General features: G+C 47.4%; 9 protein-coding genes across 9 annotated transcripts; 7 read left to right on the plus strand and 2 right to left on the minus strand.

The window, feature by feature from the left end:
- Nucleotides 1–3,590: 3,590 nt before the first annotated feature.
- On the plus strand, nucleotides 3,591–4,982 carry F4817DRAFT_321427 (subtilisin-like protein; the record flags this gene model as incomplete). Its single annotated transcript, XM_049301287.1, has 5 exons — nucleotides 3,591–3,866; nucleotides 3,931–4,110; nucleotides 4,165–4,337; nucleotides 4,400–4,739; nucleotides 4,797–4,982. 5 exons carry the CDS (start codon nucleotides 3,591–3,593, stop codon nucleotides 4,980–4,982), a joined length of 1,155 nt encoding a protein of 384 aa, XP_049153557.1.
- Nucleotides 4,983–6,133: 1,151 nt separating this feature from the next.
- F4817DRAFT_29885 (glycoside hydrolase family 30 protein) lies at nucleotides 6,134–8,389 on the plus strand. The gene is made up of 4 exons (XM_049299771.1): nucleotides 6,134–6,668; nucleotides 6,724–6,896; nucleotides 6,948–7,066; nucleotides 7,166–8,389. The coding sequence occupies exons 1-4, from the start codon at nucleotides 6,246–6,248 to the stop codon at nucleotides 7,837–7,839; spliced, it is 1,389 nt and encodes a 462-aa protein (XP_049153558.1). The 5' UTR covers nucleotides 6,134–6,245; the 3' UTR covers nucleotides 7,840–8,389.
- Nucleotides 8,390–8,405: 16 nt separating this feature from the next.
- Nucleotides 8,406–11,260, plus strand: F4817DRAFT_354668 (tripeptidyl-peptidase 1 precursor). The gene is made up of 4 exons (XM_049305556.1): nucleotides 8,406–9,218; nucleotides 9,285–10,007; nucleotides 10,068–10,202; nucleotides 10,321–11,260. Exons 1-4 carry the CDS (start codon nucleotides 9,002–9,004, stop codon nucleotides 11,082–11,084), a joined length of 1,839 nt encoding a protein of 612 aa, XP_049153559.1. The 5' UTR covers nucleotides 8,406–9,001; the 3' UTR covers nucleotides 11,085–11,260.
- A 4-nt stretch (nucleotides 11,261–11,264) lies between these two features.
- F4817DRAFT_29931 (mitosis protein dim1) lies at nucleotides 11,265–12,764 on the plus strand. The gene is made up of 3 exons (XM_049299775.1): nucleotides 11,265–11,609; nucleotides 11,681–11,821; nucleotides 11,891–12,764. Exons 1-3 carry the CDS (start codon nucleotides 11,528–11,530, stop codon nucleotides 12,097–12,099), a joined length of 432 nt encoding a protein of 143 aa, XP_049153560.1. The 5' UTR covers nucleotides 11,265–11,527; the 3' UTR covers nucleotides 12,100–12,764.
- Nucleotides 12,765–12,928: 164 nt separating this feature from the next.
- Nucleotides 12,929–15,578, plus strand: F4817DRAFT_354674 (rhomboid-domain-containing protein). The gene is made up of 2 exons (XM_049305557.1): nucleotides 12,929–14,897; nucleotides 14,953–15,578. The coding sequence occupies exons 1-2, from the start codon at nucleotides 13,374–13,376 to the stop codon at nucleotides 15,070–15,072; spliced, it is 1,644 nt and encodes a 547-aa protein (XP_049153561.1). The 5' UTR covers nucleotides 12,929–13,373; the 3' UTR covers nucleotides 15,073–15,578.
- A 217-nt stretch (nucleotides 15,579–15,795) lies between these two features.
- Nucleotides 15,796–19,490, minus strand: F4817DRAFT_29964 (condensin subunit Cnd3). The gene is made up of 2 exons (XM_049299779.1): nucleotides 16,704–19,490; nucleotides 15,796–16,652 (listed from the first exon to the last, which is right to left on the minus strand). Exons 1-2 carry the CDS (start codon nucleotides 19,378–19,380, stop codon nucleotides 16,225–16,227), a joined length of 3,105 nt encoding a protein of 1,034 aa, XP_049153562.1. The 5' UTR covers nucleotides 19,381–19,490; the 3' UTR covers nucleotides 15,796–16,224.
- A 459-nt stretch (nucleotides 19,491–19,949) lies between these two features.
- F4817DRAFT_354677 (RNA-binding domain-containing protein) lies at nucleotides 19,950–22,371 on the plus strand. The gene has a single exon (XM_049305558.1). It carries the CDS (start codon nucleotides 20,054–20,056, stop codon nucleotides 22,289–22,291), a length of 2,238 nt encoding a protein of 745 aa, XP_049153563.1. The 5' UTR covers nucleotides 19,950–20,053; the 3' UTR covers nucleotides 22,292–22,371.
- A 21-nt stretch (nucleotides 22,372–22,392) lies between these two features.
- On the minus strand, nucleotides 22,393–23,839 carry F4817DRAFT_354678 (uncharacterized protein). Its single transcript, XM_049305559.1, has one exon. The coding sequence runs from the start codon at nucleotides 23,750–23,752 to the stop codon at nucleotides 22,559–22,561; it is 1,194 nt and encodes a 397-aa protein (XP_049153564.1). The 5' UTR covers nucleotides 23,753–23,839; the 3' UTR covers nucleotides 22,393–22,558.
- Nucleotides 23,840–24,055: 216 nt separating this feature from the next.
- F4817DRAFT_354681 (alkaline phosphatase-like protein) lies at nucleotides 24,056–27,332 on the plus strand. The gene is made up of 7 exons (XM_049305560.1): nucleotides 24,056–24,502; nucleotides 24,564–24,608; nucleotides 24,664–25,454; nucleotides 25,504–25,733; nucleotides 25,794–26,068; nucleotides 26,119–26,579; nucleotides 26,629–27,332. The coding sequence occupies exons 1-7, from the start codon at nucleotides 24,291–24,293 to the stop codon at nucleotides 27,201–27,203; spliced, it is 2,589 nt and encodes an 862-aa protein (XP_049153565.1). The 5' UTR covers nucleotides 24,056–24,290; the 3' UTR covers nucleotides 27,204–27,332.
- Nucleotides 27,333–27,722: the final 390 nt, after the last annotated feature.

The following is a 27,722-nucleotide window of genomic DNA, read 5'->3' on the forward strand; positions in this document are numbered from 1 at the left end:
TGCTATTTTTAGATGCCCCCCCTTCTTGAAAAAAAAGGGGGTTTGAATAGGAGTGCATATATAGAGTGGCCTAAGTAGCTAAAGCGAAACTTTTCCCATGCTGATAGACTATCATGGCTTGCTGATATCACGGTACTATTTGTTCTTGTATAGATAATATCTTTAGACTATTGAGATATGCTCATGGTATTAACGGAGACTACCAAAGAATTCAACATTTCAATATATCGTGTAGGTTTTTTGTTCCTATATATATGTCCTTTAGTGTGACGACTCAACCGATTCATGAAGATAGAAATGAAATGAGGATAGAAATGAATTCTATCGGGTAAATGAACACTAGGCAATTCTAAATCACTGGTATCCATCACGGAACTAAGTCCTAAAACAAGGGGTTGAAAATTACACACGTCTGCCATGAGCTCCGGTAACGGCTGCGACCGGGGATTAAGCAGAGGGAACTTCAATATCACGATATGCTAGGAATCCGAACGTAGGTTTCTTCGGTATGCGCGTGGACCTTACAGGGTAGTGCCGAGTAAACTGCCCACCAGATGAATTAGTTGCAGACAAACGCGAGAAGATATAGATTAGAGCAGATTTGAGCATGATAATGTTTGCCGGGCGACTCCGTTTGACCCTCTTTCGATTTTTTTCTCGCGCTCGCACGTACTCGATAGTTTGTCGATGCAAAACAACTTGTGGCGTATGCTGTAGAAATATCTATACCTATGAGATGTTGCTAAGTGCATTGTGAGGGACTCGATTTGATTTCAGTTGAAATATATCGTCTTTAATAAGGACCTCATTACTCCGGCTCATTCAAGCGGTATCTTCACGAGGGAGAGTGAGTTATATAGGGTGTATAGCTGGGCCTTCAACTTAATCTCACAACATCAATTAGGTGCGGGAATAGACCGGTGGGGGAGTTTCAATTATATATTGTACAGATGGTGTAACATAAGATAGGTTTTACAATAACCGCAGGGGTTGTCTGTAATGTGACTTGACATAGTTGTCGCGAAAATGCTAGTGCATGATAAACATGGGGGCGCGGGAGGCGGTTCGGATCCAAACTCGAAGCTGTTGTGACGTTTCACGGCAGCGGAAGGGAATCCATACCTAGGTGTATGAATCCTTTCCCCTCTGAATATGCAGTATTGCTTAATTCCTCGTGCGATGGTGACTGTGGATCGGGTTTCGATATTGATATTGTGTCCTGCCCTCTCGGGTTACAAAACCCGGCCGGTCGCGGGCCGTATTGGGTATGCCGTAGGGAATGCCGTCAGACTCGGTAAAGGGGTTTCCGTTCTTATTTTCTACTAAATTAGAGAGATGGCAGGTCATTCGGTCCCGCCGCTGATTTATAATTCAGCAGTGACATTTGTAAGTTCTTTTTAATATGTACTCGTGAGGCGTTCGATGTTCGGTAAATGAGTTCGTTAGGAGCCTTAGGTACTGCGTCGGATTTAAAACATGTTCTCTTTCGCTAGTTAACCGGAGAAATCATAAAGATATGAGTCGCAATAGACAGGCTCCGGAATAATGCCGTGCGTTTAGAGATTTGGCCTGCCGTAGTGAGTAAGTGAACTTTTTGGAACCCTGCCTACTTTCCGCATACAGTTGGGATTTGCAAGTCGGCCGGGGCAAGGAAAAGTAATGTTAAGCCAGTCTGGTCAGTTCAACTTGAGGCCCAGCACTGAGTCTCGGTTACCTTAGGCTGGCTGCCTAGGCTGGAAGTTGATCGACAATCACGCAGCCCATCCATCTATACATAACATATATAGATTATATATTAAATAGCAACATATGTAGAAGAGCTGGTCTTGGGAGTCGTGGGAGTCGTGGGTAACAGGTTGCGCAGCGGAAATGCCAAGACCTTATATAGTGGGTGTGCTGACCCCTGCCGGCACCTGGCATCTGAAATACAGGGGGTTGTTCGCAGATCATGGCCAGGGGTTATGCTAAGCGTGCCTGTCGTGATCTTTGTATGGCGGTTAGGGGCAGGGGTAGTGGGGGGTTAAGAAGCTGAGGATGTGGGGGACTACGAGACTACGATAAAACCGAACTTCTCGCGTGAGGAAGGTCTTTGAAAAAGTCTTTGAAATTTGAACCCGATTACAATACGAGGGCCTCCTCGGGGCTGCATGGTTACAGACACCTGACAATACGCCGCAAGAAGCACCGACACGAATACATAGCTTGCGGCATATGCACCTGGGATTTTCTCGGGGAAAGTGATGGAACAGTCACATTCCGCTTTCTGCTCACATCATGTGGGGAAACCGGTGTCGCAATCTGGGGCATATTTCCGTCTGACGGCATGGCTATATACTCCAAGTTGAACCAACCCACAACAGTAGCTACTGTTGTGGGTGTGGTGAATATAGAGTTGTTAAGCATATTACATATTACATATTACATATCGCATATCGTATATCATACTGGCATTATGCCAGCTCATAGTATTGTTTGTGGTAAAACTATGTATTAGCTTTAATGGATGATTTCTTCACCGGAGTGAGGGGACGAATATAAATTGGTCTTGAAAATGGGACTATATGGCTTCGTTTGTCACGTTTGATATTTTAAAGCTATTTCGAATGAAACAAGTATACCATCTTAAAATATAGCTAAAACCATTAATGCCATGTAATATAGGTAGCTGTCCTGCATCTCGGAGATAATCGATCAGTCACTTACCCCTATCGTCAAAGCTTGGTTGGACAGCGATGCTTACAGCCCCCGCAGGTCTAAAAGCCAACTTGGAGGGAAAGGTTTCCTGATAGGGAAGGCCGTTACAACGTCTCCTGAGCAAGCTACCACTGCACCTAGGTTAAGCTCGATCCATGGTGCTTTACTCGCGGCTCAGCGCTTCTTGGCAACAGTCTGGGTACCGTAGTGTATGTCGCGACGTAGCTAGCTGTTTGGCAAGAAGCTTGGCCTTCTGTACTATCTCATCGTCATTGGCTACTCTAGTATTACAAGTAGTCTATAGCTAATTTCACGGCACATCACCAAGAAAACCCGAATGCCTGGGTTTAAAACACTGTAACTCAACGACATTCGGAGCTTGGAGTAACACTACTGGATCATAGCTCGTCTATATTCTTATTGAAGGGACGAAAACTCTCCGACGAATAAGGGGACTTCATCCCAACCAAGCCCTTTCTAGGAGGTGCTGCTGTGATCGGCACTCGTTATGCATGCCGGATTGGCCGGCCAGGGCAGGGAATATACTGTCGCCTACTTTGAATCCTTACCTTAGGTATCCATGATTCTCTTTCTACCTCACATGAGGCGTTCACATGTAAGTGGTCACTGGCAAGTTTGTCCGACTACGAAATGCTGTCCTTAGTAAAGATCTGCTATCATGAAGGCTATCATAGTATTGCATTCAATATCCAACAACATCACGCCTCTTGCCAAAGGGTTGCGATGAGTATTATAAAAAGGAAGATGCTTCTCCCGTTAATGAGCTATCTTTACTCTCACCATCCCACACTCAGAGCTTGACCATCAAGCATCACTCGCTTCCAATAACACCGCAAGATCAACTCCAGACTCATCACTCCCATCTATCCTTCAAAATGCGCACCGCCGCCGCTCTAGCCTTGCTGCCTCTGGCACTTGCTGTTCCTTCGAAGCGAGCTACACCCGCGCCGGTCATCAAGCCCCGAGGCGCCCAGCTCGTCGATGGCAAGTACATTGTCAAGATGAAGGCTGACGCGAAGGCCGAGTCTATCCAGAGCTCTATCCAGTCCGTCGCCAGCGACGCCGACTTCGTCTACAACACCAACAAGTTCAAGGGCTTCGCTTCCAGCTTGTCGGAGGAAGAGCTCGAGGCTCTCAAGAACAATGCTGATGTAAGTATATAGACAACACAAATAAGACTTTAGGATTTATGAAGGCTCTAACACTTTCTGCCAGGTTGACTACATTGAGCAGGATGCTATTGTCACTATCAAGGCTACCCAGGAGAACGCCGACTGGGGTCTAGCACGTCTCTCAAGCTCCGAGCCTGGTAGCACCACCTACACCTACGACGACAGTGCTGGTGAGGGTACCTGCGCCTATGTCATCGACACTGGTATCGAAGTCGACCACGAGGTATGTGATGTGTGATTATCTCCTCACTACCAAGTATAGCCTAACTCTATATAGGAATTCGAGGGCCGCGCCCAGTTCCTCAACAACTTCGCTGACGACGATAACACCGACGGCAACGGTCACGGTACTCACGTTGCCGGTACAATCGGCTCAAAAACATATGGAGTTGCTAAGAAGACATCTCTCTTCGCCGTCAAGGTCCTTGACGCCAGTGGTTCAGGCACCAAGTATGTGGTACCCCTTAAACTACCTGAGTATAAGACTGCAGTTAGCTGACTAGAAATCACAGCTCCGGTGTCATCGCCGGTATGGACTTCGTTGCCAAGGACGCCGCTGGCCAGAGCTGCCCCAAGGGTGTCGTCGTCAACATGTCCCTCGGAGGTTCCTCCTCCAGCGCCGTGAACGAGGCGGCCGCTAGCATCGTCGATGCCGGCCTGTTCCTTGCCGTTGCCGCTGGTAACGAGGCTACTGACGCTTCTTCTTCTTCCCCCGCATCGGAGGAAACCGCCTGCACCGTCGGTGCCACTACTAAAGACGACGAGCTTGCCGAGTACTCCAACTTCGGCAGCCTTGTTGACATCCTTGCCCCCGGCACTGACATCGAGTCCACTTGGATCGGTGGAGCCACGGTAAGCTGACTCCTAAGCACAACTTTGCTGTTTCCGCTCGTACTAACGATATCCTAGAACGTCATCTCTGGAACCTCGATGGCTTCCCCCCACATTGCTGGCCTTGGTGCCTACTACTTGGGACTCGGCGCTTCTCCCGTCGACTCTCTCTGCGACTACATCGCCAAGAGCGCTCTCTCTGACGCTATCTCTGGTGTTCCCAGCGACACTGCCAACCTTCTGGCTAACAACGGCGAGTCTTAAATGATGGAAGCCGAGGATGGGTTCGATTGTAGCTTAGCTATACCTGGTGGAGACACTATATATCATTAACCATCTAGTGGGGCTTGTAGGGTGAATGCCTTCTTATATATGTATATAGTTGGGACTGTCAAGGGATCGGGGATTGGGGACTGGCGGATTGTCCAGTTAATTGACGATAATAATTATACCTATTTCATAGCTACCTCTCCGAAGATTTGAGTGTCAGTAAAGTTCAGAATTTCCCAAATAGGGGTTGCTAGAATTTATGCTGCTTATTTTCGGTTACAATCGAACCCTTCTGGTAATAAACTACTAATAGGGGAACTGATACTGACTCTGACACTTCAAAAAAGGATGCGCACTTCTTAGTGTAGCTAACACATAAGAACAGAGCCAAAATAGTATTATTCAACTTTTATAACCTAAAAATATTTACTCTCTTAAATTGAGAATTCGTGAGTGTTACTAGCCCACGTAGCCATACTCATGAGGTACATTTAACCCAAGTCCTATTCGACTAGAAGACAATAAATATAAGTATGGAACTAGAGCGTGAGGCTCATATCTAGGGAAGGTTACATTTGGTCAACTTGGGGAAATTGTCAATACATATGGGGGGTGCAAGGCGAAAGATATTAACTAATAGTTATAGTTGAATGTATTCTAGTTGATAGAGCTGTCAAGTAAAATTCCACCAATGATATACAATAGAATATTATACAGGCATGTAATCAACATGACTATTCCCCGAACCTTAGTTGTGATAGTTATTACCGCGAAGAACATTTCCCGGTTAAATCCTACCGTAACCATTCAGTACCTTCACCACCTCCACGGACGCATCTCCGTAGTTTCTTTCTAGCTAGCGAGAGGGCTAGAATGTGCCAAGGCTGTTATAAGCTATTAATGGCAACCTTGGCATGGTACCTTTCCGATATTGACCTACTCATACCACGCATTTCCAACGGGCAGATTAGCGGTCCTCGTGGCACTGCTCCGCCCCCGCTGATGCGATCGAATGAACGACGTGCTTGTTGATTAAGTTACTTCGGCAGCTTGCTGAATATCCTATGGGTATTGTTTGATCTCTGCAAAAGTGTGTTCATAATGGAACCTAATGTAACTATACAAAATTATCTCGGCTATATAAAGTTTACGATGATCTCCTGATCATGAGTCCCTGTCGAGCGCATTTTTTATTGTGTTCAAGCAAGACCGTTTCCTGTAGGACTTAAAGTCTTTATATAAAGACTTCTAAGTATAATGGCTTCTTTTGTCACCCTGGCGGCGCTCGCTGCTAGCATAGGGCAAACCTATGCCCAGTCGGCTTTGACTGTCAATACTGCATCTACGTTGCAACAAATAGATGGCTTTGGTGTCTCCCAGGCATTCGGCCGCGCAGCTGAGTTTAGGGACATGTTATCTGGAGATCCTCAGAAGCAGGGTCTCGATTACTTATTCAACACAACTACTGGTGCTGGTCTTACAATCATCCGTAACCGTATTGGCTCAGGTACGTCCAATAGTGACAGTATTCTCCCGAAGAGCCCGGGCGGCCCAAGCGCGGCTGCAAACTACAGCTTCGACGATGATGACCGAGGCCAACTCTGGTTCAGCCAGCAAGCCATGAAATATGGAGTCAAAACTATCTATGCGGATGCATGGAGTGCACCGGGTTTCATGAAGGTACTTTTCGTTCAACCAAACTCTTGAGGACTCATTAAGCTAAATTTCATCCTAGACCAACAACAATGAAAACAACGGCGGCTACCTTTGCGGTACGCCAGGCCACTCATGCTCGTCTGGAGACTGGCGTCAACCCTATGCCGACTTCTTGGTCCAGTACGTGAAGTACTACAGCGAGCGCGGCATTCCCATTACGCAGCTTGGCTTTTTGAACGAGCCTGACTATGTGTAAGTGTCGGCCGAGTGAAATTCGATGTTGTGCCTTATTGACTTCTATAGAACGAGTTACTCGTCAATGCAATCCGGTGCTAACGAAGCTGCATCATTTATCCCCATATTATACGATACACTTGGGGCTAATGACCTTAGCAACGTGTCTATAACTTGTTGCGACGCGAGTAAGTGACTGCTCTAACTAGGCTACCTAGTTTCTGAATATTTCAAGAAATACCTTTCGTTCTTGGCCTCGGCAGATAGTTACTAACAGTACATTGTAGTGGGCTGGAACTCTCAGCGAACTATCACGCAAGGTCTCGTCTCAGCAGGCATGGAGAAATATCTTGGATATATTACCAGTCACATGTACACGGGTGACCCGAACTCGGTTATTTCTACCAAGCTAAAGACATGGCAAACCGAGGCAGCCGACCTCCAATCGCGCTGGTGTGCGACGTGGTATAGCGGCGGTGGCCAATGCGAAGGCTTTACTTGGGCGCAAAAGATTCATAATGGTCTTGCAAGCGCTAACCTGTCTGCTTACATCTACTGGCAAGGTGTGGAAGTGAACCAGTTCCAAGCGTCTTCCTACCTTGTTGCGAGCGACGGGAAAACACTGACACCCTCCGGTCGTCTCTGGGCCTTCGCGATGTGGTCGCGGTTCGTACGCCCCGGTGCATACCGCGTTAGCACGTCTGGTAGTGTTTCCAGCACTGGTATCACAGCATTTAAGAACACGGATGGCTCAGTAGTTGTGGTTTTCCTTAACTCCGGCGGCTCGCAGCAGAGTGTCAAGGTTTCGTTCAAAGACTTTACCCCAGCAGCTGCTGAAGTTTTCGTGACGGATAACACCCGATCTGTGGCTTCGGTCGAGTCAAAACTCGCCGACGGTGCAGTTACGGTTTCTGTTCCTTCACGAGGAATGCTCACGGTCAAACTGACTGCTGCATCGTGATGTATGAGGTTTTGATATTAAGCATGTACTGTTGTTTACTAAAATGCGGGCATATTTACCCCTCCCCGTTACTACTTCATGATATTCCACGACTGTTGGCTTTGGTATCTGCCTTTTATATTAGCACGTTGGTGGCGAAACTCTGGGGATGATTTGTATGAAGGCGTCGTGTGTTTCGGCCTTCCTACTTTAAAATGATATGTTCCTTTGAAATATGGGTTGATACCAAGAACTTCCTATAACTAGTTAATTCTTCTAACTATAGAGTTTAGTGGGCCTTGCTGCTGTCTCTTTAACTAGGTACCTTAGGTAGGTATGGCACATTGCACCTTATTAAGAATTATCTAATGCCCGGGTATCATATTCTACAAGTACGCTAAATCATCTAGTTAATACTCTAACATGACAAACACTAGAATAAAAGATATCTACGGTCTGATAATCTAGGGCGTTCGTCAGCTATCAGATAAGCAATCATGTAAGGGCTTTTAACCTTCTCATGATGTGGGCATTAGCCAATAAGAGAAGGCTTAGAAGCCCTTGCGTGAATAGATATCTAGGTAAGTAGGTAATTCGGTTGGTAATTTTCCCTCTTTAAAAGAATAGTCTATCTATGGTCTTCACGCGTAATTGGTTTACCTATTGTTTACTCTCGTCAATACCTCGTATTGGTAGCTAAGGCAGGATCTCAATAAATCAGGGACACGATCTAGACCCACGGACCTGGGTACAGATAAGTAGCCGACCTTCCGGATGCGTTAAGGTGAGATATGGCGTGACTCTGAAAAATAGGTGAATACTGCTTAGTAGGAGCATAGTAGGAAATGACCGACGGCGTCAGCTATACTACCTCACCTACGTAATATATCACAACGCAATCAATGTAATTTCCGGTTTGTGGTAAGCGGGGGCTCCAATTGGATATTTGAATGCGGGTTAGACCAGGGCCGTGGTTCAGTGGGCTATCTATCCTTGCTCTCTATCAGCTTGCATTATGTGCGTACGAGATAGCGTGCTGTCATTGTAAACAATATAAAGTGTTACGAGCGCTACTCTGGGAGCTTTGTTCTCCTCAGGATCCGGTCTTAGCTGTTCCGGCCCTATTCTCGCCTGCTCTACTCGTCCTCGTCCCTTAATAGGTTGATAGGTTGAAGTGTGCACAATGGTCGGCATTGGTCTTGCTTTTTCGGCGATTCTCGCTGCCCAAGTCTCCCTTGCGAACCCCGTGGGATCACGAACGCCGTATCGTGTCAAGGATGCGCACCATGTTCCAAGAGATTGGAAGCGAGTTCGTCGCGCGCCTGCCGATCATGTAATTGACCTTCAAATTGGCGTGAAGCAGAGCAATTTCCCGGAGCTCGAGAGGCACCTTTACGAAGGTATGAGATGTGATGTTCTTTAAGTTAGATGAAATGAAAAGCCCAAGTCTGACCTTCATTGTTTAGTTTCTGACCCGGATCACCCCCGCTACGGTCAGCATCTTTCCGCCGATGAGGTGAAGGAGCTGGTCAAGCCTACTGATGAGACTCTTAACCTCGTCCACGAGTGGCTAGCGGACAACGGGGTCACTCCGTCAGGATATAGCTCAGCTAAGGATTGGATCACGGTGTCTTTGCCGGTGAAGGCTATTGAGCGTCTCCTTGACACGGAGTACCACGTTTATGAGCATAAGGATGGGGGTGTAGTCGCTCGGGCTCCCAAATGGTCTCTTCCGCTTCATCTGCATGATAAGATCGATACGATCCAGCCTACCAATTCATTCTTCCGTGCTCGCGCCGAGAAGTTTGATCATGTCGAAGCGCCGGTGTACCTTGACCCCCAATATACACCACCTACCAATGAGAACATAAGCGCAGTTTGCAATGTTAGCTCCGTCACGCCTGAGTGCTTCCAGACTCTTTACTCGACCAAGGGCTACAAAACTCGCGCTTGCGGCAAGAACAAGATCGGGTTCAACAACTTCCTTGGTGAGCATCCTATCCGGTCGGACGGGGAACTCTTCCTCGCCAAGTACCGACCGGAGGCGGTCTCAAGCGCAAAGGATTTCCCACAAATCACGATCGCAAACGGACCTGGCGACTACGCTTTGACGCCAGAGGAAATCGAGTCGGGCACTTCTAAGGAGGCGAACCTGGACCTCCAGGCCATTGCCGGTATAAACTGGAAGAGTACGTATTTAGAGAGGCCATTCTGCAAAGAGCTCTCCCGCTAATATGTGTTGGTTGTAGCTCCAATCATCAGTTACTCGACGGGGGGCAGCCCGCCTTTTATCCCGTCGGTTTCTACTCCCGACAACACGAACGAACCCTACCTCGTATGGGTGAACTACCTGCTTGATCAAAAGTCTTTCCCGCAAGTCATTAGGTATGTGTAAAATTGCCTTTGTATATGCCCCTTTGTTGTTAATAGACGCTAATATGTTGATAGTATGTTATCTTGTACTTTACCTAGCCCTTTGGATGGATTACTAACTTAATGTAGCGACCTCGTATGCCGATGATGAGCAGACGGTTCCAGAGTCGTACGCCCGACGTGTCTGCCAGCAGTTCGCTCAGGTGGGCGCTCGTGGTACCTCACTATTGTTTTCTAGCGGCGACAGCGGTGTCGGATCATACGGCAACTGTGTGAGCAACGACGGCAAGAACACGACCAAGTTTCTTCCCGAGTTCCCACCCAGCTGTCCCTATGTAACGGCAGTTGGTGCTACGAAGAACTTCGAGCCCGAAGTCGTAGCGTATCGTCCCGCGTTTGTTGGCCCTGATGGCGTTGCGCATGGTAACTACACCAGCGGTGGTGGGTTTAGCAACTACTTCGACGTACCTGCGTACCAGGCGAAGCAGGCTACCAACTACGTTAAGAACCTGAAGGGCTTATACGATGGTCTATATAACAAGAAAGGCCGTGGTTACCCGGATATCTCTGCGCAGGGACTTTACTTTGCGTATTTCTGGAACGGAACCGAGGGAACCATTAGCGGTACTAGCGCTAGCTGTCCTCTGACGGGTGGAATTATCTCGTTGGTAAATGACGCGCTCATTTCGTCGGGCAAACGGCCGCTGGGCTTCTTGAACCCGTGGTTGTACTCGAAGGGATACAAAGGGTTGACTGATATCGTAAGTGGTAGTGCTGTCGGATGCGGTGTTGACGGTTTCCCAGCAGTTGAAGGATGGGATCCTGTTACTGGCCTCGGGACACCAATCTTCCCCGAGCTTGTCGCATTAGCAGGTGGGAAACTAACCCGTTAATGAGATTTTCTCCGATCTGCCATTCGCTCCATGTACATATGATATCTTGCCCCAGAAAAAAACAACCAATATAACACCTTCATCTGTGACTGGCAAATCAACAGCTTCATCCAAGCCTAATCTGAATGAATTATTTTCCAAGCTGTATGTGTGTGATTGAATTAAGTTTACCAATATTATAGTTGAGTACTGCGTAAATAACACGGGCTGCCTAGTGATTTAGCCGTAAATCCCCCGGATTGCAATGTACTGCCCCACCACATAAGATTTCCAGCGTGCTTACTAGAAGATCCTAAAAGCATGTCCCACACAGCCGCGGCTTGATGTCATTATTTAACTTCAACGCTCTAGGTAGTCAAAGCGCGTGGGTTAAATTCTGAAAACCAAAACACCAACCGTTCATCATCATCGTCAACATTTCTAGACTTAGCCCTAGTCCAATCATGGGTTCCATTGTTCTACCACATTTGAACACCGGCTGGCATGTCGACCAAGCCATCCTCTCGGAAACCGAGCGCGTTGTCGGTAAGCGAAGCAAACGTTCAAGAGATACTATAGTTGATAGAGAAAAGTGCTAATGTCAATTATTCCTATAGCGATTCGTTTCGGCCGCGATCATGACCCCGAATGCATGCGACAAGACGAGGTCCTATACCGCATCGCAGATAGAGTAAAGAACTTTTGCGTCATCTATGTCTGCGACATCGACCAAGTACCCGACTTCAACCAGATGTATGGTAAGTATATTGTCCCTTCTCTCTGAACTATTTTTGAAGAGCAGCTTCTAATGAGTCAATCCCGTACAGAATTGTATGACCCTTGCACTATCATGTTTTTCTACCGAAACAAGCACATGCTATGCGATTACGGCACGGGAAATAACAATAAGCTCAACTTTGTCCTCGAAGACAAGCAAGAGCTAATTGATATCATCGAGACGGTCTATAAGGGCGCTAAGAAAGGTCGCGGTCTGGTCGTCAGTCCAAAAGACTATTCTACACGCTACCGATACTAGTGGCAACAGGAGACGTTACTATGCTCCGGCATGAGTTTTCATTGAGCACCTTACTCGTGAGGAATCTGCCAGCCAGTCTCAGGCTTGGCAGATATAGGAGTTACTAGGAAACATTACATGGTATGTAATATAGCTGGGGACACTTTAAGCAATGACAGAGCTAATAGCGTTTCCCTCCATATTCAGAGCTATTTGATTTGTATTCTCTAAATTCTACTGTAAGTTGGCATGGAATTCTATAAAGCTAATTTAGGGAACATAAGGACGTCGTAGAATGATTTGAACCGAACATGGATATACACTACCTAACAACCTGGAGCCTCGCAAATATTGCCCAAACGTACCTATATATGAATACGTAGCTACCTACGTTTTGTAAAGGCTTAGCAGTTGAGAATGGCAATGCAATGTGTGGCTTGACAAGGACTGTTAGCCCATATAGTATCATTCAGCCATTCAGATGAATACATATATCATCGATGAAGAAGGCGTACGTACGTAAGCTGTGTGGCATTGGGGGTTCCATAATTAGAATGGTAAAGAAGCACAAACCCAGTCAAGAACCCTTGAAGAGCCCCTGGAATGTACGTACCACGGGTACCTTAGTCCGCTGAACTTTAGCACAGCCTCTTGTTAGTAGGCTGTAGCTACTACACTAAGCATCCGGTGACACGCAATCTTTGTAGAGGGCTAAGTACTGTACAAATATCTTTCAGTAACCCGGCGCAATGCACACCTCATTTCCTACTTGATCGTGTATCAGTACATCATATGCAATACAATTCATCGCGCTTATTCTGCTGCGTGACGACAACCGCTGGATCTGGCTGTGTGTCCTGCCTCATTACATAATAATTCAAACAAATACGAAGGCTTTGCCAAACAAATCTCCAAAAAGAAGCAACACCTTTTTCCATTCCCAGTTTCGTTTATTCTTGTTTTTCGTTTCTTTCTTTTAACAGAGAGGCATCATCATCAAATCAACCAAGGCGGAAATCCATATTAAGCAACGTTCATTACGCTAATTGGTTGTTGTTCCTCCCACACTCGTTCGAGCGACTAGCGACCGCCAAGCCATCCATCCGATTTTACGTCGGCTCACCTCGAGACATCTTATTCCAACTCGTCTACCCGCGCAGCCTGGTGTTTTCGGGTCTCAAACGGGTCTAGAATTGGAAAACGAAAAAAAAACAAAAACAAAAACAAAAAAGCGCAAATTTAGTGCTGGCCACATCTTTTCTATTTTGCAAACCAACCCTCATAGAAGAGCGACCATGGCGGCCAACGACTACTACAACGATTCATCACGACATCATAATCAATACGAGCCATCTTTGGCATCTACAACCCCGCCTTCCTACACCTCGCATGCGCATAATCAAGAACGTCCGGGTGCTTCCATCGTATCTCCCTTCGAGACCGTCTTTGATGACCATGTCTACCCGACTAACTCACAATCCCACCAGAACTCCGATTCCTTAAACAACAGCCAACAGACCTTCGCTTACGACACAAGATATCATGGCTCCGGACCGGGTGATGTGTCACCCGTAGGAACCGACGATATCCCCATGCGCAACCAGAGCAACAAGTCACCAGGTTATGCGGCCGATTCGACTGACCATGTCTACGACGCCCCAGATCAAGAGGCGGGTAATCGTCGAGGCCTACCCAAGCGTGGTCGCATCCGGTTCGGTGAATTAGGCATGCTTGGGTCGGAGAAGAAGAGAATACCCATCATGGTTTATCTATTCTCCATCATTCAAATCGCCGTGTTTATTGCCGAGCTCGTCAAGGCCGCTCAGCTCACAGGTAGCCCGATTCAGATTCAGCCTTCCTTCAACCCCATGATAGGTCCTTCGCAACAGGTTCTTATCAACATGGGTTCGAGGTTCGTCCCCTGTATGAAGAACGTCAATGGTGTACAAAATTATAGCCCACCGGCGGGCGTCACGCAACAGGGATTTGGGTGGCCTTGCCCCAATACCACCTCGAATGACCCTAACGACGACTCGAATAAGTGCTCTCTGTCGGAGCTCTGCGGGTTTGACGGAGTTCCCAATCCTGAGTGGGACCCCGTTAACGGTTTGAATCAGGACCCGGCACCTAACCAGTGGTTCCGCTTCATAACCCCCATCTTTATGCATGCGGGTATAATCCATATCGGCTTTAATCTACTGCTGCAGCTTACCATGGGAAAGGAGATCGAAAGGGCCATCGGATCCACCCGATTTTTCCTCGTTTATATGAGTGCTGGCATCTTTGGCTTTGTTATGGGAGGCAACTATGCCGCTCCGGGAATTTCATCTACCGGGGCATCGGGGTCTTTGTTCGGAGTTATTGCTCTGACCTTGCTCGATCTGCTATACTCGTGGGGTGAGAGGCGTAACCCCGGCAGAGAGCTAATATTTATCATCATCGAGATTCTTATATCCTTCGCCCTCGGCCTGCTCCCCGGTCTGGACAACTTCTCTCATATCGGCGGGTTTATTGTCGGGTTATGTCTGGGGGTTAGCGTCCTCCATTCTCCAAATGCTCTCCGCCGTAAGATCGGCGAGGATCACTTTGGAGGGCCTTCGTATTCTACCGTAGGCGGCGGCGGTATCACTAGCGTCGCCTTCCCTTCGTTCTACAGAAACCCTGTAGGTTTCTTCAAGGGTCGGAAGCCCCTCTGGTGGGTGTGGTGGCTCGTTCGCGCTGGATTTCTCATACTTGTTATCGTCGTCTTCATCGTGTTGCTCAGGAACTTCTACTCCAACCAGAACAACTGCAGTTGGTGCAAGTATCTTAGCTGCCTGGTTAGTCTATCCCTTATTCCCCTTTCATCCAGCAATCCTACTAACATCTCCATAGCCCGTTAACCATTGGTGTGATATCGGAAACATCACTATCACGACATCAGAACCGTCTAAATCTTCCCGACGGGGTGTCGATTTGGCTCTGCTCGAGCAGGTTGCCAACTTCTACTCATGAAACACGTTCCTTCTCAATCTAAGTGATAGTCATCGCATAATGGTGGGCGGCCGGTATGATACCCGAAGACAGGCCTGGTAGTGCGTGAGGATGTATAAAATCCAACAATGGTGGACGGCCTGGGGATTGGTAGCGGGGTCGTAAAGGCCCGTTGGATGGTGGGCATCGGACATTCGGGGCTCTGATATCTGGCGGCATCGCTATAGTTGAATATACTGGCGCGGTATGAACTCAACGAATAGTTATTATATACAACAGGACCACAGGCGCTACCTGCTGGGTTGCTAATCAATGGCTGTCGTAGTTTTGTGTACCAAAACTTACGGCTAGTGTGTTGTTACAATACTTTGCTCAACCTAGTAGACCTTTCGTGGCGTGAGAAATAATTTTACTCTTACTAGGACCAATCTCGAATAGCTTCTTGAGGCAGTCTAGCTAAAGCACGTTCGTAGGCTGAATAAGAGGTGATATAACTTATATTACCAGACCGCCTATTTTAGATGTGAGACCATCTATTGAAACGATTTCAAATATATCGGTTTTGAGAACAGGCTAGCGATTTACAAACCATCCCACATATTGCCGATCCCTTGCCGCTACGCGATTTTGATTTTATCCCTACTAACTCAGTTTAGATCTTCACCTCCGAGCCATTTATTATTTAAATATAGAGGCATGGTTATCCCTTGAATATAGTTTTCTCATGCTCGTCCTATAGGAAAGTTGGGATAATCGATATCTTGCAGCTTCTAATGATCTAATGACATACACCAATAGTTAAGGTGAGTTATGATTCTTAGATCTCTCATGCAACCCCAACGCCTTGCTAATCTCTTAAACAAGTTTTTAAACTCGTTGCTGTGAACTCAATCCCGAGGCAGAAATATATCCTCCTATGCGTATTCATCCCTAATTAGTCAACCGGCAAGTGGCCTTCTCTGCTTTGATCGAGAGAACATTACAAAGTTTAATATGGTGCCTAGGTCCATCTAGCAACTCGGTCTATGGGCCATCCACGAGTTCAATCGGCAATGCTAGGGTTGAGACAACGTGTAATACGATAGATCGGGCGAGTTTTTCGATTAAAACGGGGTATTTATTCGTTCACACATTAATATGAGACATAACACCTAGGTATCCAAGTCATAACTATCATGTCTCTCCGTCCGTCAAAAGGTCTTCTACGAGAGAATCAGCTTCACTCCGACCAGCTGGGCCAGAGACATCAGCCTCCTCCTCTTCTATATCACCCTTTTCTTCTTCTTCTTCATCCTCCTCCTTGATTCTCGACACCCGGATGACAGTAGCATCTTCCATGGTGGTCTTCTCATCGGGAGCAAGAGACACGCTCCTACTAGCGCTTCGCCTCGACATCTTGTCTTGCTCGTTAAGTTGGTTCACGATCTTGCCTAAGCTCACGTGGATTTTGTAGAGAGCATTCTTACTCGTGGCATCCGATACGAGGTTCTCTTCGACTGCTGTCGAAATGTCTTCGTACAAGGCACGAATCTTATCCTCCGAGGAGGCTGGAGAGATATATAGCTTTCCTAGCAGAGATGCGATGACCTTCTTCTCTTCCTCTGTATTGTTGTTAGTATGAATAGCGACATCACACGGTAACGGAAACTTACTGCTCAGATTACTATCTAACTTATCAAGAATGTCCCTTGCTAAGTCTAGATGGACGTCTCCGTTCACATTCTTCTTGTCAGCATCCATAGGAATACCAGGTGTGTAGCACTTTCGAGGGTCTGTCCAGTCAACCAAGCAGGCGCCGATAGTATTTAGGCTGGCCATTTCGTCATCGACATCAATGTCATCGTCATCGAGGCCCTCCCTGACGTTGTATAGGGCATGCAGCGCATCGAGAGCCACAGCTCCCATAAGCTCCTGGTTCTCGGCTCTCGAATAACAAAATACAGGTAGGAAATAATTGAGGGCTTGCCTGACGCTCTGATTCCCTGCGGTTGAAGGATCAAAATAAGCTACTATTAGTGTCTTGAGAAGCTCTGCCGAAGTATCATGGTCTGTGACTACACGGCCAAGTAATAGCTTCGAGACTGCGAGGGTGGCTGCGCCTTGGACCTCTGGATTTTTAGAGCCAGATCGGAGAGCCCGAATGTACACTTTCAATAAAGTTGGGTTTGCCGTCAGAAGCTGTGCTCCATGGACATTCAGAATATCTGTTAAGATCTGTAGCGCGGTAATTTGAAGTGCTGAGTGGCCTTTGCTGAAGAAATGCATGAAAAGAGTTAGATTCTCTTCGGCAAGTGGTCGATCGAGGAGTGAGCAGAGCCCCAAGCAGACTAATCCACGTTCTCGAACGGGCGCTTCGTGACTACGAACGGCAGGGACAACTAGATTGTTAAGCATCGACACAAGGTGGTCGTTCTGCTGCAAGGTTCCTTCGACGTTTGAGAGCATGCATTGAACGATGTGCAAGCATTTCATGTTGATCATGATCTCCTTGATTGCCTTCTCTCGTGCTTCCTCTTCGTTTAGACTGGCGTCTGCGCCATGCTTCTTCTTGGTAGGAGTACTGTCGCCACTAACTTCGGACCTGGCCGAGTGGAAACTCTCCTCGCCATCCCCAACGACAGATTCGTCAACAATGGTATCGTGAACATCCGCAACAGCTTCCAGTACGACACTACAGAACTCCTTCTCACCAGCTGTATCAGGTGCACATATGTCTCGGAGCACCTCGATGGTCAGCTTGGTAATCTCATCGGGCAGTTCCGGTATGGATAGGGTTTGCCGTAGTAAGGCGAACATCTTGCGTCGGCCAACTTCATCCGAGTAGTCGAGGGTGAGGATGATATGTAGCAATTGCTCCACAATGAACTCCTGCTCGACTGTATCTTCCTCCTCGTCCTCCTCTACGTTATCCTGATTGTTGACTCTCTTTATAGCTTCAATGAGAACGTTTAAATAGCGTTCAAGGAAGAAGGCTAACTTGGTAACCTCAGGTAGTTTCTCCTCAACTAGGAATTCATATTTTCCATTTCCTTCTGTTCGGCAAAAGTCGTTAAAACTTCGTACTATAAAGATGGACTCGGCGCTGAGCGTTTCCCAGAAACTGTCGTCGAATTCCATAGCCTCTCGATAATCTGGTCTTCCTTCCCAGAAGCCTTTCATGGCCTCGAGTGCGACACCATTTTCGACGCCAGAATTGACGACATCTATGCGCTCAAGTAACTCAAGAAGTCCATCTATGGTTGGAGGAGCTGTCGTAGCTGGCTGTTCGCCATCTTCAGGTTGATTGATACCTGCGCAATCCTCAATCCAGCGTTCGCGGAATAATCTTCCGGCAGCCTTTCGAACATTCTCATCTCTATCCCGTAACCCCCAGCGAAGCAGCTTCTCTCGCATCGAGAGGGAGAGATGCCGAAAGTCACCGAGTGCGGGCAACAATCTAGAGTAGACCGCGCGACGAGTAGCAGGATCCTGGTCCCTTGCCCTTTCTAAGAGGTATGGGAGAGTGTTTGGTAGAATAGGTAGGTTGACGAGAAGCGAGCGCCTCACCTCAGCGCTAGGATCATTCTGCAGAACTTCGAGGAGCTTCTCCAGCAGACCAGTTTCGGCGTCATCATCACTGTCATCCGAGTTGACCATACCCTCAACCTGATTTCCAGCCAACCTACCGAGGCCAAGTACGGCTTGCGAGCGGACCATAGCCTCCTTATCGCGAATCCTCTTAAGGAGGCCGTGACGTAACTTCTGGAACAAGTCGTCATCGATAGCATCTAAGGAGTTGATAACGTGAGAGATCAGCTGGGTTGATCTATATCTGACGAACTTGTCCTTGGAGGTAAGTAAGGGCAAGATGATCTCCATAACTTGAGTAGTGAGCCGAGTACTCGGGGTTTCGGGCATGGTGCTAGCATCGACATCTTCCTCCCCTAGTAGTTCGTTGTCCTTGTCATTAGCGTGACGTAGGAATAGGCCAATAAAGCGGATGATTTTCTCGCCAACCCCTTCGCTCTTTTTTACGGGCATAACTCTGAGGACGCATCGTGTAAACTCGGTATTGAAGTCGGCCTCGTTGAATTCGGTTGTAGAAGTCTTGTTGGGGCGCGTGGGCTCGTAACAGCAAGCCTCGTGGATCTTACGGAGATTGACAACTAATTTTCTATGAGTGGCGGTTGTCTTCTGCGCGTCGCGGAATATTGCACATATTTGGGTTCGCAACTGGCTGTCGGGCGTTTCTTCGGGAAGATCGATACTTGACGACGATACTCGTCGGGACGCCTTGCTGGATACGGCGCCAGCGGTCCGCGTGGACCTAGCAGATGCTCGAGCTGGCATGCTGAATAGGATAGTTCCGTTACATATATTAGTTTAGCTGTTTGTATTGACCCCTCGGAACCTATGCCGTAGGCGGTGAAAAATATGCGCCCAAGGATATAGTAGATTTGATTTCGAGTTGGAAAGAGGTGGATAACGAAGTGTCTATAGGAATTGAGAATATAGCGAATCTATTTGGCCACTTGGAGCAAAATAATGAGTGTAAAAGTAGACGCGCAAAATGTATCGCGATATCGTTGGTATCCCCCACTATGGACATCTAATGAATGGGACATCTACATTGCTATTGCTACAGGGTAAGGTAATGTTTTTTTGTGTTGGCGCGACTTTCCTATATTTGGTAAGTAAATCAATAAACCGAAACGGCTGCTAGGACAACTGCCAAAGCATTTCCGTTTTCTACCCCGCGCCGTATTACACGGTCTGACGGTTCAACGCATTTAATAGGCTCCGTAATTACCTGAAGTACCGAACTCATTTAGCGTGCGTTTAGGTACTTCTCTAGATGTGCACTTCCACTTATACGCTAATACTATCCTTATCGATAAATTTACTTATCGGACTTTTTTCCTCTTTCCAGACTATAATTTTTATTCTCTCTAAGCTACGTTCATCTGCGCCATCGTTATCTCACCGGTATCAATTGTAGCAGAAGTCGTATGTGGAAGTGAAAATGGGTAGTAGCAGTGATCTTAAAAGATCCAGAGCGTCTGGAACAGACTTAAACTCAAATGCGCCTTCGAAAGATGTCGATTCCACTGTCGAGCCACCTACCAAGAAAGCTCGAGTTGAGCAGAGCAGATCTCTCTTTGTGCGATCACTTCCGCCTACAGCCACCGCCGAGACCTTGACCGAATTCTTCTCTCAACATTTCCCCATAAAGCATGCTACTGTCATTCTTGACCCCCAGACCAAGGCTTCTCGCGGTTATGGCTTCGTTACTTTCACCGACGCCGACGATGCTAAAGAGGCTAAAGAAAAGCTCGACAAACAGAAGTTGGACGGTCGTCCATTAGTTTTGGAAATTGCAGAACCCCGACATCGCCAACCAGGTACCGAGTCGGTAGATGCCGCTACTAAGAAGGCCGAGAGGCAAGCAACCCTGGCTGAGGCTCGTAAAGCACCCAAGTTGATCGTACGAAATTTGCCCTGGAGCATCAAGAAGTCAGATCAACTCGCATCCTTATTCCAGGGGTTTGGAAAAGTAAAATATGCCGACCTTCCAAATGCCAAAGGGAAACTCTCGGGGTTCGGTTTCATCACCATGCGTGGCCGGAAGAATGCGGAAAAGGCTATAGAAGCTATCAATGGGAAGACCATTGACGGCAGAACTCTAGCTGTCGACTGGGCTGTTGATAAGCAGACGTGGGAGCAACAGAAGCAACAACCAGATAAAGATGACAGCATGAGTAAAAATACTAAGCCTGCGGACCAGGACGAAGCATTGGAAGATGATGGCGCTAAGTCAGGCGAAGACCAGAGCGAGAAAGAAGACGAAGACGAAGACGACGAAGAGGATGAGGATATAAAAAATTTCATGAAAAACCATATGGAAAATCTGGAGGATGAAGACAGCGATGCCAACCCAGACGATGACAAATCTGAAGACGCTGATAATGAAGGTGGTGCTGCATTAGGAAGCGAGCTTACCCCTAAGAAACCCTTTATGACAGATAATAAGTCGACTGTTTTTATTCGCAATCTACCCTTTACAGCTACAGACGCAGAACTAAAATCTCACTTCGAGCAATTTGGACGCGTCAGGTACGCCCGTATCGTAGTCGATCGAGCGACTGATCGGCCGGCCGGCACAGGTTTCGTCTGTTTTGTCAGCGAAAATGATTCCAAGGCATGTCTCAAGGGTGCACCACGCGCTCAGCAGTCTACGATACCCAATAAAAAGTCGATTCTGCAGAACGAACTAGCGGATGAGCAGGGCAAGTACACTATGGACGGTCGCATTCTTCAAGTGTCACAGGCTGTAAGCAAAGACGAAGCGAGTAATCTCGCAGAGAAGGGTATTGCCGCTCGGCTTGGCAAGGAAAAGGATAAGCGCCGACTATACTTATTATCTGAAGGTGCTCTCATGACGGACTCGCCTCTATATGCGACGCTCGCTCCTACGGAAGTCAAGATTCGCGAAGATAGCGCTGCCCAACGGAAAAAGCTCATTGAAAGCAACCCAAGTCTCCATCTAAGTCTTACTCGTTTAGCGATTCGCAATATCCCCCGCGATTTGGATTCAAAGAAGCTTAAGGCTTTAGCTCGTGAAGCTGTTGTTGGCTTCGCTAAGGATGTCAAGGAAGGTCGAAGAGAGCCGCTTTCCAAAGAAGAGAATGCCCGAGGCGGAGAGGAAGACAAGGAGGCCGAACGCCGGCGGAAAGAGAAGGGTAAGGGTATAGTCAAGCAGGCGAAGATAGTATTCGAGAACAAAGAAGGATCAAAGGTGCCTGAAGTGGACGGTGCCAGTAAAAGTCGAGGCTATGGCTTTATCGAATACTCCTCGCATCGATGGGCACTCATGGGCTTACGGTGGCTGAACGGGCACGCATTGAAGACCCCGACTGGGAAAACGCAGCGCTTGATTGTCGAGTTTGCCATTGAGAACGCTCAGGTTGTAGCAAGGAGGAAGGACAACCAAGAAAGACAACGGACATTCCGAAGCAATCAGCGCCCTGATGGTGAAGGCCAAGATAGAGGTGCGAATGCGAATGGATCGAGGTATCTACCAAGAGGCAAGGACTTTTCTGTATCAAATGGGAAATGGCGGGGGCAGAAAAAGGTTGAAGCAGCAGGTGATAATTCTGGTGCCAAGGCGAGCGAGGAAGTCTCGGAGAAGGATGCTTTACAGCAGAAGATTATCGCGAGGAAACGGATGACGAGGAAGAAGAAGGCTCAGGCACGTCATTGAGTGTACCATGTAGCTACTAGCTATGTCTAGAACCACGAGCTATAATTAGATAACTAAACAAAAGCATGATTTTCGAGCGATGATAAGGGGCTTCCAACACGTGTATTCAATGGTAATTTATTTCTGCTAACTTGCAATTATGTATTATTAGCGTGTTTAAACGAGCTGCGTAGGTATATACATGAAGGCGTATGCTTGAAAGTAAGCGGTGATGCTCATAGTATCTCATTATAGACGATACAAAGGGGGCCATGTTCAAAGTTGAAGCTATTTCCAAAACCAACCATTAGACTTGGGATCCTTTCCAGTAGACCTTCCCTCCTTGTCATCGGGCCAATCTGCATTCTCGTCATCTGAATCTGACCCCTCTTCATCAAACGATTTTGAAGATAGGTTCGGGGACTGATAAGACCATGACCAGCTGCTTGTCCGGCTACTAGAGACCAGCTCGCCAGCAGCATTAAATCGTTTTGTAGTAGTATTGACTCTTTTCCCGAATTTTGAGCCGTGCTGTTCGATGGTCTTTACAATCTTACCGCCATCTGGTGTTTCGATCGTCTGGGTCACAGTCCCGTCATTAGAATCCTGGGAATCAGTAGCCTGGCTCGATCTCGTTTGATTACTTAGTCCTCGAGGAGTATTTATCTCTACTACCTTATTATCCGTAGTAGGCTCGGAGCGCGGAGGCTCGTATAGATCATATTCCGTGTCTGCTTCTTGGGGGTACGTCGTTTCATCTTCATGCTCAGCTGGCTTTTCTTCAGACCCGATCGGATCGCCATATCGCCACGACCGGTGATGTTCCCAAGGCGGGAGGATCATGCTAGGCCACATCGATACGGGTGATTGATGGAACGTCGTTTCTCCTATCTGTAGACTCCTCCAAGGAGAGATTATACCACAGGACAAATCACGCTTAGCCGATGGGGAGAGGGGGAAATAAGCGCTCCAAAGGCCGCGAAGTCCAACGCCGGCAACCCAATTTTCAACGGACATTCCCCAGGGAAAGTACCGCACATGCTCAAAGTGTTTGGAGAATACGAGTCTGCGCAGGTCAGATAGAGGTTTTCCAGAATTCACTGCTAAGAGATCCTCGAATGCGTCCCGGAAGGTGAAGCAATCGGGGTAATCCCGAGGCGCATCAGTCGGGCGAGGTTGCCGTAAGGACTGTAGATTTAGAGGAGAATATGGAGATGAGATGGCCCAGTGGTAGACGTCTTCTACTTCGGCCTCTCTCGTATCATCTGGACTTGATGTACTCGAATTTGATGGAGGAATCACCTGCTTTCTTTGCTGGGGAACAATATCGTGGCTGTTGGTTGGACTGTTGTCCATTTCTTGCTCACGGTTCTCCATATGTACTGGCAATGTGAGAATGGTCTGAAAACCTCGGTAGATGTTGTTGTCGATGTGATTCTTGAAGCGGATAAAAATGTTATCAGGCGGATCGTTGATAGTCATGATAAGACTTGGCTCTTGAATTACTTAAAACATTATTGAAGAGAATAGCTTGTTTGAGCTTGCGGCAATGTTGAACTTGTCTTGGAAAGCTCCAGAAGTGGGATGAAATCGACGAGAGAGTGGGTCTTGACATATGCATGAACATCTGATCGGGTTGTGGGGTGTATGGGTCCCTCTGGTACTTGGGTAGCTACATCGGTACATGACCTAGCAGGCCTAGCTGCAAAGAACACTTCAGTAGATGCATACAGCGCCCCACGGTACCTAACCTTATTATTACAGGGCAAGAAGATACACCTGTCCCTTCGCGCTTGCACATGGAAGTATGTACATTACCTGGTGCAACGTTAAGAGTGGATCTATCAGCTCTGTAATTTCAGCTTTCAACATCCCGAAATCAATCAGTTCTAGTTACTATTCTAATCGAACCCTCACTTCATGATAGACAATGGAGCATAGGTGAAATTGACCTCTAGCTTGCATTCATAAATACAGCTATAACCGGCCGGAAAAGCTGATCTATGCGCTACAATTGGTCATGTACCGCCATAATGTCTTCCCGGTCTCGACTATACTTCTCGTCGCAGCTAATCTTCTAATACCTGTCGCAATCCTCCTCTTCGCCGTTGGTTTCTTTCCCTATAAACCATTCTTGCCTGGTCTAGCCGAGTACCAATCCCTCGATTATGGCTCGCCACCCGAAGCGCCGTTCGATCGTCTAATATTCATGGTTGTCGATGCTTTGCGCAGGTTCGTTTACTTGGCGCAACTATCACCCGTCACCGTGCGCTTGTCTAACTGACCAGCGCAGCGACTTCGTATATCTAAATGGCTCCGGTTTCGAGTTTACCCAAGGGTTAGAGGAATCGAGGCATAATTCGCGGGCCTGTATCGCTGACACGAACTCCCAGGCTTATTCAAAATGGAGTTGCCATTCCCTACACCGCTCATGCTACGTCGCCGACTATCACGATGCCTCGGATAAAAGCGATTACTACTGGTTCTACGCCTTCCTTCCTCGACGCGATCTTGAGTTTCGACGAAGCCGACACGTCTTCGACGCTCGCTGTCCAGGACACCTGGCTCGCTCAGATGAAGGCAAAAAAATCAGGGAAGCTAGTTATGTATGGTGATGATACGTGGCTAAAATTATTCCCCGGTGTGTTCGATCGAGCGGACGGCACTTCGAGCTTCTTCGTCTCCGATTTTACAGAAGTCGACAACAACGTGACGAGGCACATCCCCGGCGAGTTGCGCAACGATGACTGGAATACAATGGTTCTCCATTACCTCGGTCTCGACCATATTGGCCATAAAACTGGCCCTCGGGGCCCAAATATGATTCCGAAGCAGCAGGAGATGGACGGAATCATTCGCCTAATATACGAGGCAATAGAGACGCAGCCGCATCTTCATTCGACTCTTCTTATTTTCTGTGGTGACCATGGCATGAATGATGCTGGTAACCATGGAGCCTCTTCTCCTGGAGAAACTTCAGCTGCCCTCGTGTTTGTATCACCTAAACTGAAGCCCATCGCAAAACCCGTCAAAGTGCCAGCAGATTTTGTCGAGGATTTCCAGTATTATAATGTCGTAGAGCAGTCCGATCTAGCCCCTACTCTTGCCGCTTTGCTCGGCTTCCCGATACCCAAAAATAATCTAGGCTCGTTTATGGTAGACTTTCTACCTTTTTGGCCAGAGAGCAAGTAACCCTCTTCGTAATTGGTAGACGCCGTGCTAACTAGTTTAAGAACGAGATAGGCTCCATATTCTTGTGCGTAACGCAAGGCAGATCCTCGATATTGTCACCGCAAGCTTTAGTGGTTCATCATCAGTTGGTAGAAACCCCAGCCTTGATTGTGTTCGCCCTAGCTCCGGGGCCGAAGAATTGGCCTGTGAATGGCAGCAAATTAGCAAAATAATTGAAACTGCCTCAAGCGGGGGAAATCCAGGCGAGGACCAGATAATGGATGTGTCAAAGGTGCGAGATTTAACCCATTAATATTTTCGCAACTGGGTATGACGTATTAACAACCCTCAGTGGTTATCAAGGGCGCAGACTTTAATGAGCGGCATGGCGAGCAACTATGATATGTCAATGCTCATCTACGGCGAAGTGGTAGCGGTAGTGGCCTCTATCGCAGCGGTATACACCGTAGTAACTTTACCTTCCGTAACAGCTTCTAACTTAGCACCATTTGTACTCATCACGGTGCTATATGGCATAATGATGTTTGCTAGTAGTTATGTTGAGGAAGAGCAACACTTTTGGTATTGGGCTACTTCTGCGTGGTTACTCTATCTCGCGATTAGGTCGTAAGTAGCATCTATCGGGGTTCGATATTACCGCACTAACGTAGAAGCAGGAGTCCAAGGGCGACGTATAAGTCTTTCCTCATGGGCCTCATTGCGCTTGGCGCTATGCGGTTGACTCGAGGGTGGAACCAGACTGGGCAAAAGTTTGCCGGTGAGCCCGATATCGTGACTAGTTTTGTGGCGTCAAATCCGCAATTGCTCTGGTCTCTTACCCTCACGACGTATGCGATGGTCTCTTTGGAATTATTTAACGGGCTTCGGAGGATCCCAACTACTATCTCAGGTTCCATAGTTGTGGGACTAGCGACATCAGCAATATCTTTCAAGCTCGCTTTTACTAACGAAGACGCCCCTGAGCTAATTGTTGGATTTGCGAAGACGCTTGTGGACTTATTTGACGGACCGACCCTTGTGAACCGAGCACGGGCGGTGTTCCTCGGTCTTGGACTTACTTCAATATGTCCCTTGTACAGTATTTTTGTGCAGGGGACTGAGCAATCTAAAGGGGATGGTGAGTTTTCTTTATAAGTAAGAAACAATGCCGGCTAACTTCCACGCAGCGATACGAACCCTGCATCACTTGTATACGCTTTTTGCGTTGACACAGTCTCGAGTAACCAACATACCCCTCTTCTTACTATTTCGGGTCATTTACCTATACCTGAGCGGGCTCCATCTGGGAGCTGTAGACGTCACGATATCATCGCTGCTACTGCAATTTGCTTCCTTCTTCGCAATGGGAGGCTCCAACGCGATCTCCGGCGTGGATTTGTCAAACGCGTACAATGGCGTCAGCGGATTTAATATCTTTGCCGTAGGAGTCTTAACGTTCCTCAGCAACTGGGCTGCCCCGATATGGTGGACCTCAGCATCAAACTTGCTACTCCTTCAAAGCAGGGAATTAGCGAAGCCTGGCCACGATCGTGTGTATCAGCAGCATGCTGCAATTTTGACGTTGTTTGTGACAGTCTCTCTTGTGTTCGTGATGGTAGCCTGCACGACATTGAGGACGCATTTATTCATATGGACTGTATTCTCACCAAAGTATTTGTACAGCATGGCGTGGAGTTTGGGACAGCATCTCGTTATTAACGTAGCATTTGGAGGTCTTTTATATTGGCTCGGTTGCAAATGACATACGACGTTTATATATGTTAGAGTATAGATGGTCGAAATTTAGAGTTAGATCTTTTATTACGGTTCGGCGTTAAGTTGAACGAGGCTACTTATGTACATAATTATAAATGAACATCTCGAATATCACATCACATATTAATCAATACATTATGCGTAGTAAATTAGGTGGTTGGCATAATGCATTGTTCTTCTGGGTAAATTAGATATATGTAGGTATTCTCGTGGAGGGATTTCATAGGGAGGTACATAACAAAGTACACATGTACATACGGATCCGTAGGAATTGACCCAGTTAATAACCTTTAGATTTGACAGTTCTTTTTTCGCAATCGATCCATGCACGGCATTCTAGACTATTTCTAAACGGTACATGCCTAGCCGTTTACGGTAAGAATCCTGTGGGAGGTTTGTAAGATTATGCAGACATGAGGGCACCCCTGCGGTGCGCCACAATAGCCCGAGTTTACGAAGGTCGTAAGTCGATCACGTGCCGCTGCTGCCGGGGAAAGGCGCTCGG

The sequence above is a fragment of the Daldinia loculata genome (genome assembly GCF_022478755.1).
Source record: "Daldinia loculata strain CBS 113971 unplaced genomic scaffold F4817scaffold_115, whole genome shotgun sequence".
In the NCBI taxonomy this organism is placed as follows: domain Eukaryota; kingdom Fungi; phylum Ascomycota; class Sordariomycetes; order Xylariales; family Hypoxylaceae; genus Daldinia; species Daldinia loculata.